The following is a 12,940-nucleotide window of genomic DNA, read 5'->3' on the forward strand; positions in this document are numbered from 1 at the left end:
AAATGGCGGTTTACCATAATCCTAGTTTATATAGTATCATTTAATCTTAGTAACGGTGCAGATGAGAAAGTTAAGCCTTTAGAGATAGCCAATACTGTCCAAGTTCATAAAGCAAATTGAAAGGCAGAGCCAGAATTTGAACTAAGACAATCCCTGTGACTCTTCCCACTGCATTTTGAAGGTTGCTCTTCACTACTCCCACAGTTTATCTGTCTTTATTTGCCAAGAGTACTGCATAGAAACAGCAATTATGACTTAGCCACCCTGGCTTAAGAAGGTGAGGGAAGTAGGAGGTAACTGACTCCATCAATATCCAAATCTATCAATTTATACTCCCTCAGCCCAGAAAGGCAGCTTGCTTTAATCATTCTAAATATTTTCCTGTGGCCTTCCTACTATTGTATCTCACAGCTGGTATCTTGAAGTTGACAGAGGATCTTGTCCCTCAGGCTAGAATTTACAGATGAGGAATCCATCGAAATGTTTCTCTGAGGACCAAACGTCTAGAAAGAAATTTCTCTATGCAGATTCCTTCTGGTCTTGTTGGAGGAAACTCCAGAGAGAAAAGTTTGACAAGGAGACAACTGTGGACAAACTGACTACCCACTTCTCATGTACACTATTCCAGATTAACACCACCTATGGCACTCTCCTTTCACATTTTGTTTTTTAATTCCAAATGTTAGAATCATAAGGTGTGTGTTTGAGCTTGAGCAGAGATTCTGGAGAGATCTAAGATTACACAAATTGAATTATAATACGAAGTTTACAAAAATAAGCCCTTATGCATTTGCTACTCATTTTGTGCCAAACTTTTCCGAGGAAAGTATTCTGAAAAAGAATCTTGCGTGAAATCATAGGTTTTGTGGTTGGTGCGTGTTTGTGTGAAAGGACAAGTAAAATCCCTTAAGTTTCAAAAAAGTTTATTTGAGACATACAAAAAAATAAAGTCATAGAAGCTCATACTGTCTCCCAAGGGAAAAAATAGATAAATTTTAATAACCCCAAAATGATAAATGTTATTTCTTTTATACTACACAGTGAACTGAAATTGATTCAGATCATTCTCTGATGTCAAAGAAAAGTAGAATGGGAATACAAATCATAGTTGCCCAAAACATCTTGATTGTATTATATCCATTGCAGGATCATTTTCTATACTAGACACTAATCATTCCTTGGAAATTTCATCCATTTGAATCCCAGCACTAAGTGGATCCCATCTGGCTAGTCCATTGTTTTTCCACCTAATTTAATACCGGAATATTGATTAATGAAAATAGGTCAACCATGAAAATTTATGACTTTTAATGGTTATTCCTCCTTTGAAATTGAATTCGCAAAAACTAAGATGTTGTATTTACTAAATTAGGAGACATTGTTGGTCTAAATACATTAAAGGGCGGGAGACAGACAGAGACAGAGAAAGCGAGACAGTGAAAGAGAGACATGAAAGAGAGACAGAAGAGTCTTGCTCAGTCTAGAAGATGATATAAGTTTTTAAAAATTTATTTATGAAAAAGAAAACTACTTAGGCAGATGCCCTAAGAGAAAGCAGATATTCTGTTTAAAATTTGGAAATAAAAACATTTCTAAATAAGAATCACAGAAGCATATCAGCTTTGGAAGCAAGAGGCAGAGTTGAGACAAGTAGTGTAATTTTTATTTAGAGTTTAAACTATGAGAAACAAATTTTAAATTTAGTGCCTCTTCATAATATGGTTAACTAGATCAGGGTTTAGTGATTGGTTTTCCCAGTTCTAAAGAATGAGAGGAGGGGCCGGCCCCGTGGCTTGGTGGTTAAGTGCGCGCACTCCGCTACTGGCGGCCCAGGTTCGGATCCCGGGTGCGCACCGACGCACTGCTTCTCTGGCCATGCTGAGGCCGCGGCCCACGTACAGCAACTAGAAGGATGTGCAACTATGACATACAACTATCTACTGGGGCTTTGGGGAAAAAAAAGAAGGAGGATTGGCAATAGATGTTAGCTCAGAACTGGTCTTCCTCAGCAAAAAGAGGAGGATTAGCACGGATGTTAGCTCAGGGCTGCTCTTCCTCACAAATAAATAAATAAATAAATATATTCAGAACACTGTATATTTTAAAAAAAACTTTTGGAGACTAATGTATGGATATTTCACAGAAAGTGCAAGCCTTTTTCCTCTATCTGACAATTAGGATATGAGCTAACATTTCTAATTTCTCCAGGAGTTGAGTTGTTCCAGGCTATGTAGGTCCAATTGTAACCGTGATTATTCCAACCACCAACCAACCCAGCATCCCCAGAGCTGCCTTTTTCCTTCCTTCCTATCTTCTTTGTCCTTCCTTCCTTCTTTCCTCCCTTCCTTTTTCTCTTTTTTGCTAATGTTTTTATTTTGATATACTATCAAACTTCAAGGAAAGTGGTACGAAAAGTACAAGGCACTCTCGTATACCTTTTAAGTGGATTTGCCAATGCTTGGTTTGTATTTGTTCCATTCTTTCTCTTTCTCTCTTTCTCTCTCTCTCCCTCTCTCCTACCCCCTCTACTGGAAAATGTATTTATACTTGACATACGCCTTTTGTTTTCTATGAACACTTTGAGACCATTTTTTTCTGAACAATTTGTGAATAAGTTGGAGTCACTGTGTGTCTATACCCCTAAAAATTCACCTGTGTATTTCCAAAGCAAAGACATGACTTCCATGACCACACTACACTGCATTTATCATTGATTTAACATTGATTAAACACTATTCTCTAATCCATAGTCTTTTGTGACTATATTTTTTTCTGTCCAGGATCAAATCCTATATCAAGCACTGTATTAAGTGGTCATGTCTCCATAATTTCCTTTAATCTAGAACAGTTTATCAGCCTTCCTTTGTCTTTCTTGGTCTTACTATTTTTGAAGACTACAGGGGAAGTTTTTGTAGAATATTTTTTCATTTAGGTTTATCTAATGATTTCTCATGATAAGACTTAGGTTACACATTTTTTGGCAGGAATATTAAAAAAACAACAAACAAAGACATGCTATCCTTTTCAATGAATCCTATTAGTAGGCCTGTGGCATCAACCTGTCCCAGTATTAGTGGCTGACTTTGTGAAGGTGATGCAGGCTAAGCTGCTTCACTGTAAACTTACCATTTTCTCTTCATAGCTGTGTTAGTTGGAGTCTTCTGTGAAAGAAGACAGGATTAGACTTGCAAGAGACTCTTGGGAAAATCACATTGAGGAAAAAATGGAAAGGAAGTCAGAAGGCAGAGAGAGGCATCAGATCCAGATATGAAGGAAAAGGGGAGGGAAGGATGGTGGGGTAGGAAGACTCAGCTGCAGCAGTCTGAGAAATCTCCCACCAAACCACAGGGAGGGTTCTGGAGCCAAAGCCAGCCTTGGAGGGGTCCAAATCTTACAGGGTCACATAACTCCTTGTTGATGGGAGCTGTCCTGTGCATCATAGGATGTTTAGCAGCATCCTTGGCCTCCACTCACTAGATGCCAGTAGCAGCCTCCCAGTTGTGACAACAAAAAAATGTCTCCAGACATCAACAAATGTCATCTGGGGGTAAAACCGCTTCTAGTTGAGAACCACTGCTTTACATACGTAGGTCTTCTCCTGTCCTCTGGTGAGAGTTATCTCAGAAGGCCATCTGTTGCACACATGAGATTTCCCCTAAAGTTGTCTTTTCTTGCATGATGAGGTATGACTTATTGCTAAAGCCTTGCCTACACTCCCTGTGCTTAAAGCTTCTCTACAGCAGACGTGACCTCTGGTGTCTAAAAAGGAGTGATTTCAGCCTAAAGCCTTCCCCACACTGACTGCAAATATCAGGCTTCTCCCCTGAGTGTGTTCTCTGATGTGTGCTGAGGGTCGCCTTATCACTAAAGCCCCGCTCACACTTCCTGCACACGTAAAGCTTCTCCCAGGAATGAGTCCTCTGATGTCTCATAAGGGCCGACTTCTGGCTGAAGCCTTGCCCACACTCCCCACACACAAAGAGCTTCTCCCTTGAGTGGGCCATCTCGTGCCTGACCAGATTTGCCTTCTGGCTAAAGCCTTGCCCACACTCGGTGCAAACATAAGCCTTCTCCCCAGAGTGTGTCCTCTGATGACTGATGAGGTGTGACTTCTGTCTGAAGCCTCGTCCACACTCCCTGCGCACAAAATGCTTCTCTCCTGACTGTGTCCTCTGATGGGCAATGAGAGTCGACTTATGTCTAAAGGCTCTCCCACATTCTTTGCACATGTAAGGCTTCTCTCCTGAGTGTGTCCTCTGGTGTGTAATGAGAGCTGACAACACTAAAGCCTCGTCCACATTCTGCACACATATAGGGGTTCTCCCTTGAGTGTGTCCTCTGGTGTGTGGTAAGATTTGACTTGTCACTAAAGCCTCGTCCACACTCCGGATACACAAAAGGCTTCTCTCCTGAGTGTGTCCTCTTGTGCTTTATGAGGTATGACTTCTGACTAAAGGTCCGGCCACAGTAATTGCACAGATGAGCATTCTCCCCTGAATGAATCCTCTGGTGTTTGCTGAGACTTGATTTATCTCTAAAAAGCCTCCCACAGTCCCTGCATGCATAAGGCTTCCCCCATGAGTGAGTCCTCTGGTGTGTGATAAGGTTTGACTTATCCCTGAAGCCTCGCCCACACTGCCGGCACCCAAAGGGCTTCTCTCCTGAGTGGGTCCTGAGGTGTCTGATGAGGGTTGACTTCTGGCTAAAGCTTCGCCCACACTCCTCACATGTGAAAGGCTTCTCCCCAGAGTGTGCCATCTTGTGTGTGACCAGGTTTGACTTCTGACTGAAGGCCTGCCCTCGCTCTGTGCAGAGGTAAGGCTTCTCCCCTGTGTGTGACCTCGTGCATGTGACGAGAGCTGAGTTACAGCTAAAGCTTAGGCCACACTCACTGCAAAAATAAGGCTTTCCTCCTGAGTGGGTCTTCTGGGGAATGAAGAGGGCCGACTTCCGGTTAAGGCCCAGCCCATAATTTCCACAAGTGACTACTTCAAATCCCGAGATTTCTACCCACTTCAATACTTTGTCTTTTTTGAAAGTGTTTGTCTTCTCAGCTGAGCTGAACTTTATTTCCACCACTGTCTTGACTTCCCTTGAGCTTAGTAGCTGTCCTACAGGTGGGCTGCAGAAAGTTCTTGAAGTAATCCTCTGCTTTGTCCTCCCAAACGAGAACTCAGAGCCCCCTTGTCTGACCACACCTTCCACTCTGTCACTCCAGAAGCTTTCAAAAGAGAGTGGTTGCTACCGCTGCTGCTGCTTCTGATGTGCTGGGCAGAGACCTGCTATTTGGAGAGTTCCTGCAAACAAGCCTGGGCAGGCTGGAAGGTGATGATCACGTAACACATGCTGGCATAATTGCTGACTGCAGAGGTCCAGAGTAGAGGAGGAATAAGGTTGAATTTCTGGCCTTGGATCTGCTGAACAGGGGTTGGGCATATCTTCTTTCTTGTCTCTCCAGGGCTCTTCTCCCCGCTCCAGCAGAATGACAAGTGTCGGTTTGGAAAATGGAATTCCCAAGCAGACCAGGTTGCTGTAGTTTTCCAGCATCACAACCCTGTACAGGGTCCTCTGAGCACGGCCCAACAGCTGCCACTCTTCCTGGGTGAAATCCACAGCCACATCATGGAATGACACAAATGCCCCTTCTCTCCTGGCTCTCAAGAGCCCCAAGGCCATTTTTCTGGTCTCCTGAATGGTCTTCCCAGAGAAAGATGAGGTCTTATCCCTGCCCAGTCTTGGCTCCTGTGCGTAGCTACCGCACAGGGGTAACCTGCAGGGTTGAGTCCATGTCTGTGTAGCTACATGTGAGGGCTTGTCACTGACAGGGAGGCTAAAGCTGATGGGGACACAGTTGCAATGTCTGTCCCATGGCAGGTACAACAACCGTAAGGGAGGACAGATTAGAGTCAGCCTGCTACATCAGCTATGTTTCTTTTAGAAGTTAGATAATTTTAACTTTTACATTATAAGGCTATGTTCTATCTCAAATTCATTTTTTGGTATATGACAAAGGTCAGTTCATTTTTTTCCATATGAATATCAAGTTTTTCCAATGTTTCTTAAAGAAACTTTTCTTTCCCCTTTGAATTTCATTGGCACTTTTCTTAAAACAAATGAATTGCATTGGCACTTTTGTTGAAACCAATGGTTTATATAAATACGAATCTATTTCTGGACTCGATTCTGATCTCTGCTCTGTTCTGCTAGCTTGTGATGGTGTCTGTATTTGAGCTGGAAGGCTTGACTAAAGTTTCAGATAGGTTTGCTTCACTATTGGCTTCAATCTCACAAAGACTTTGAATCCAATCATTTGGAAAACCCTCGAGCCTAGGTGACTTCCCTTTACTTACTAGGGCTTCACTCACTGTTTCTTTCTCAGTTAAACTCGAAGCGGGGGGGGTCAGGGGAGAGGCATAATCGCTAGCTGAGTTGGGATTCTTCCAGTCTACAGTCCACTCTACCAGCCCTCGCTGTCCTCAGTCCCGGCATGGTGGTCTGAATCCGAACCTGGCAATGACCCCCAGATGGGAATGGCTGCTGCTCTCTTCTCTTCTCTGAAGAGTTCGTTTCTCTGTGGAATTCAGTTCGCTGAGCTTTAAATCCACCACTCTTCTCTACCTTCATAGAGAGGTATGATTTTTAATTTATTTTGTCTGTTTTTCTTGCTACCATTGGAAAAAAATTCTTTCTGTTCTTTTGTATTCTAACTGGCAGCAGAAGTATTCCTGGTGGGAAAAAAATGAAGGAAAAGTTTAGAATTATTTATTAAAAAAAAAGAACTTGCATTTTGAACCTTTTGCGCTGTCAATTCCTTTTGTTTCTCCTTATCATGACTGTCACAAATTGGCTAGTTTTGTCTTCAACAATTAAAATTTACGCTTAAACCTTTAGAACCATCTAATGTTTAACTTTAGCGACATGATTCTAGAATAAAATGTCAAAGTTTCACCTTACTTTTGTGAATAGGAAAAAGAAAATGGAACAAGGTAGGTCCGTATAACAATCAAAAGAACAGGGCCGGCTCCGTGGCTTAGCGGTTAAGTGTGCGCGCTCTGATGCTGGCGGCCCGGGTTCGGATCCCGGGAGCGCCCCGAGGCACCACTTCTCTGTCCAATGTGAGGCCGAGTCCCGCGTACAGCAACTAGAAGGATGTGAACCTATGACATACAACTATCTACTGGGGCTTTGGGGGGAAAAAACTGAATAAATAAAATCTTTAAAAAAAAAAAAAGAACAGAGTCACCTTAGCAATTTTTTCTCCTCTTATTTTCATTTGGTCATTGAATACGTTATCCGAAAAGGCTTTCTCAATGACTCTTGAGAAAGTCCTTTTCATCAGAAACTGAGGAACACAAAAGGCCAGAAGTTTGTTAGTTATTTCTCAATTAAAAAGGAGAAGGGTGTGTACCATTTAAATAGAAAAAAGAGTGGTGAATACAACATTATGAAGTGCAGAAGTAAGATTTTTTTTACGTAAGCTAGAGAAAGTATCTCTGTTGGTCTAAGCGGCACAGTGAGACTTAAAATGGTGACTCAAGAAGCTAAGAGCAGTAGCATTTAACTTGGATCTGACACTGGCTGGTGATTCCCAAGTAAGCCGCAGTCTCGGATTCTAGCTATAGCATTTGGACAAATTAAACACAGCTTCACTGGATGTACAGATGGTTGAAACAGTTTTTGTTTTTTCAAGGATAGCATTCACTGTGGTGCTCCTACAGTCTTCCAAGGCATAAAAATCAAGTGAACAGACAATCTGATGGAAGAGAAGAGCCTCCTTATGAGCTGTCCCTGTTTCTCGCTTGTCTACTCATGGTTACAATCCCCCTTCAGTGTTTCAGCATTCAGACTACACAGGGAGAGTATTTAAGTGACAACACTCTTCACCCAGGTGGGCATGATTAAATAATAATAATAAATAATAATAATAATAAAAGAAAAATTTTTATGTTTCATATAGGGGCCAGCTAGTTGGCATTCCTAGTGCCAGATACAAGAGAAGATCATTCAAGAATCTAAATGCCTACTCCAGAATCCTCTATGAGTAATATGAAAAAATGTATAATCTCATCATTTGAGCTTCATAGAATCAGTATAAATTTGGCTTAATGTAAGATGATCCTCAAAATACCAGTGTTACCCAAGCTACAAATAGAAGGAGGGGAAAAAAGGGAGTTCTGTGCTCCAATAACCTTGAGAATCATTTGGCCAACTCATCTTATACATGTTTCTGTATTAAGAATCTTCTCAGATACTCCAATATGCCTAAGTTCACTCTCAAGCTCCAAGACAGAGACATAGGATGTAGTGTTTCTGAAACCTATTTGATTAAGAAATTCTTTTCCCCAGAATATCTTATGGGACTACTGCTCTGAAAAACATGCTTCATAAAAATCTGGCCTAAGTTCAGTAAACTTTACGTTTTTTTCCCAACGAACTGCAAGATCTGGAGTTCCTTTTATTCAAAAATAAAACAAATATGTCCAAAAGGAAATGCTTTATTGCATTCATATCTCTTTGAAAATTTCGATGGAAATTGAAGTGTTTATTGGATAAGAAGTAACCAGAGGAAGTCAAGCTGCATGGAGAGAAATGTAGAGTAGAGCATTTGTAAGAAACTGGTCTTTGTCTTTGGTTGGTGTTCATGGGAGGTAAATTATTAAATACCTTCTTAACAGCATTTTCTTCTCATGTTTTGTTAAGAGTCAACATGCTTCACACCCTTGTCAGGATGTGTTGTGGTGGTGTTGTGCTGTGTGTCTTATTGGTGTAGATGTGTGCACATGTGTGTGTTTGTGCATTGTGAGTGTTTTTAGAACCTCCGATGAATCTCAACAGTGAATTCCACAAGGGAAAAAACTAGCTGTTACCACTTTTGTTTTCTAGATCTATAACTGTGCCTATAATATAAACAAGAGCTTCAAAATAAATAATATCTAAACTGCTTCATCTAGCTCCTTTTCAAATCAGTAACTTTTTCATCCTACAGTTTGCCAGATCATTTTCCTATGACATATAACTCAATAAATATTTATTAAGTACCTAATATGGTCAGGCAATAGGCTAAGTGCTAAGAATTCTACTTTTGCTGCCCGTTTATCAAGGAGCTCAGAAAATTAGAGCACAATTTATTTCCTAATATGGAGGTAGTTTGAGTTTAGTAACTTCAATTAAGAGACCTAAACGACTGTGAAAAATCTCCTATCGCAATAGCACTCAGATTACAGAGGGCTCTCTGCTTGATCAAGGGAAATTAAGACATTTATTCACCCTTAACCACCTAGAGAGCAATATATCAGAGGTATAATTACAGAATGGTTAGAGGCTAGTGATTTTCTTTCCAGGTGAACAATAATAAATGAATGTCAATTTCAGCACAAGGCTTAGGGATTAAATATAAAGAGCAACTTACAAATGTCTTAGGTATCAGAGGGCATGTGAGATGTCACACCAGAATTTCAGGTAGGGGACTAGGGTGGCAGGTGGTGGGACTAGGAATAAAGATAAGACCTGGGAGATGACGGGTGGGTGAAGGCAGAAGTCGGTTACAACAGATCAAACGGTAAAAGAGTAAAAGCGTAAGAAGTTTTAAGTAAAGAGTGAAATTAGGGTTCATATTCTCATAACAGTGCATCAGCAAAGGAATGAAATTTAATGATATTTAAGAATGAGTCTTAGGGATCCTGGACAAAGGTCCTTGCAACACTAGTGCACAGTACCTTCTATGTGAAATCTGCTATTCTAAATTTTCTATAAATATAATATTATATATAATATATATGCACGTGTATGTATATATACATACATACGTATGTGTGTGTGTTTGTAATATGAGGTAGATATTATCATTTTTTCCATCTGAGGGATGAGGAATTGAAGATGGTGAGGTTAATTCACTTCCCAGAGTCTAGAGTAATAGACAGAGCCAACAAGGACAAAAAAAGTTTAACTCTTTGTCAAGACAGATGAAGATAAGCAGAGAATAGTGAGGACAAAGTAGAGCTGGAAAGGAAGAGGGCGAAGTTTCCTTGGACTTATCAAGCCACAATAAGCTATTTCAACATGGAAGTGTCTAACAATATACTTTGAAAATGTAGGAAATATATTGGGAAAAGTGTTAAATACTTCAAATATACATACTTAAAACTCTCATGTTGGAAAAAAGAAAAAAAGGACAGAGCCAAGAATTCAAACAAAGCAAGCTGGTTCCAGCGTCTGAGCCCTCATCAATATGATGCACTCTCTCTCTTAACGTAACCCCTCTGCTATGGGTCCAGAGCCCTGCGTAAGAAAAAACTGAGCCCAGAGGCAGAGCAGAGAACAAGGGGACAGAGGAAGCCATTTTCTAACAGCTAGCTAAGAAATTACAGCTTGTTTGATTGATTACGAGTTTGTTTGAATTTTGAGTTGATATAGTAATAGCTCTGTATCTGTAGGAATAAATAGTCTAGACACAGTGAGTGTCTTTTAAGGTTTGCTAAAATTTTACTCTGCCAATTATAAAGGAAGGCCAGTAGTCAAGGATGGAATTTGTGGCAAGACTTGGCTGCAGAGGCTTCCGTGAAAGCACTCAGCAATTTCCTTCTTGTGATTATCGCCCTTAACACCCTTGGTCAAATCAGAGCAATGGCTGCACATGATCAGCCTTCTCAAAAGCTCTCACCTCCTCACCACATGTCAACCATAAATCTATGGGAAGGATTTGGACTAGTTTCATACATTCCTTTTCCACTTACTCATGATTGAAGAAATAGTTGGTCTTTATATTACTATCTTATAAATTGACTGATAAATAAACGATAAAGATATTTAAGAAAATGTATATACCTTACTAAAGCAACAGAGGCAGAACTAAAACACTGAATTCATAGATTATCAATCTGTTACCCAAGTCAGAAAACACACATTTTTGCTAGAACTATGTTATGTGTATTATTCCTGAATTTAATATGACACACAGTACCAACCACATATACTAAATTTGGATACCATTAGCAAAATTTTAGAGGAAAGCATGAGAAAACCAACATGTATTGAGGCCCTATTATTTTCAAGGGTGTAATACGTTTGACTTTAAGTCAAAAGTTTTTAAATCTACATAAAAAAAATTCAGATTGATGAAAATGGAACAAGACTTTTGGTTTTATATTTCTAATTGTTGAAAATTCTAAAGCCAAAAGCTTACCATAAAATGTCAGCTACATCTCCCTGTAGACTATAGTTTCATTTTATTTGCAGTTTCATCTCTCTAAATTGTCTTCTTACAGAAAACAAACGCAGGATTAGAATGAGCAAAAATCACATTGATAATTTTGTGGACTGCCAACCTCAGTCTCATTTGGAAAATCTTCGAGAAAAATATTTTCAAAACTTTCAAGTAGGTTATAGTTAGAGTCTGTGAAAGAATCAACATTTTATAAGTTAGCAAGAATCTTGATGAATATTACCTGATTATTTTATATGTGTTAGAGAAAAACACAATTTACTTACCCTGAATTGAAGCAATGAAGAATAAAATAACAGCTTCAACTCAGCAGAGTGCACTCACATCATGGTTTACAGATGGTAGTAGTGAGGTGTGACTCCTTGCCCCGCTACTAAACTGCTGGGTACACCTCTCTGCACAGCCGTTCTTCACCAGGGACGTGGAGAAAACGCTGTCCAATATAGTACCTATAGTTAAGAATATGGTATTGTGTACATAAAAATAGTTTAAGGAATAGATCTCATGTTAAATATTCTTACCACAAACAACAACAACAAAAACAAAAAACTCCAAAAAAAACACAAAAGAACACGAGAAAATTGTTTGGAGGTGATGGATATGTTCAGTACCTTGATTGTGGCGATAGTGTGTCAGGTACATGCATATGTCCGAACATTAAGTTGCATACATTAACTATGTGCAGTGTTTGTATTAATTATATCTCAATAAAGCTTAAAAAAAGGAAGAACAGAAATGGGGAAAATAATATCCCTCCTTCATAGCATTGCTTCTCAGGAGGATAAAGTGAGGAAATACATATACCACAAAATTCTCAGAAATGTCCTATAAAATATATTACAAGGAAGGATTAGAAGAAAGAGACACGTGCTATTCCTCATAGCTATGTTTGTAGCACTTAACATAGTGGCTGGCATGTAACAGGAATTCAATAAATATGAATAAATTAATAAATGACAATATTAAAAGAAATTGGTGACAATTTCTGAATAGACATGTTTCAAGATATTTCAAAGCACAGGGTAGCCTAGTTATTTCAATTTTATGTCTATTTTATGATTTAAGCTGCCATACATCCCCTGATGTTTAATCAGGTTTGAATACAGCTCACATGTGTTCATGCACACATCTTGAAAATTCTTCTTCTTTTTATTTAGTTCGATGAGACTAGTCAAGTTACGGAAATGAAACTTACCTTAGGTTTCATTATATTCTGGTTCAGTTTAAGGACAATAGTGTTTATATTCTCTCTATTTACTTCCAAACTTCTAGATCAGACAATTAGAAGCAAGACAGCTGTGCATGTTGCCTACAACACTGGGAAGATTCATTTTCCTTACCCATTAACTGTCATATCAAATAAGTAGGCTGAGAGTTTATCCGTGATAAATGCACTCTGTTTAATGCAGTGAGACAGTCTCTTAATTTGAGTACCTAGCGTAGCAGAGGTAAATCTCCTCTGCTGATTTAATTAGCAAGAGCTCAATGCTAATTATTTTGCATTTAAACTTTTAGAGTTTCACAGATGAAAAATATATATAATCTTTTTTCAAAATGCCAAAAAAAAACAGTAATAAAATCAGTTTGCATGGTTTTTAAGGGTGTGTAAATACGTTAAATAGCTAATGAATTATTCAAGGCTGTACATCCTTGGAAGATGTACAGACTTTAATAAGCCTTCCTAATTTGACTTTCACACCATCTTACATTATTTTATTC

At 39.3% G+C, this 12,940-nt stretch overlaps 1 protein-coding gene across 1 annotated transcript; it reads right to left on the minus strand.

Moving 5' to 3' along the window:
* Positions 1-1,229: 1,229 nt before the first annotated feature.
* LOC101404132 (uncharacterized) lies at positions 1,230-11,659 on the minus strand. The gene is given in 3 exon segments (XM_087433082.1): positions 1,230-4,278; positions 4,280-6,725; positions 11,488-11,659. Coding segments are annotated over 2 exon segments (1,941 nt in total). The 5' UTR covers positions 5,677-6,725; positions 11,488-11,659; the 3' UTR covers positions 1,230-3,734.
* Between the last annotated feature and the right edge of the window lie 1,281 nt (positions 11,660-12,940).

The sequence above is a fragment of the Ceratotherium simum genome, chromosome 7 (genome assembly GCF_057802395.1).
Source record: "Ceratotherium simum simum isolate JZ-2026a chromosome 7, ASM5780239v1, whole genome shotgun sequence".
NCBI classification, from domain to species: domain Eukaryota; kingdom Metazoa; phylum Chordata; class Mammalia; order Perissodactyla; family Rhinocerotidae; genus Ceratotherium; species Ceratotherium simum.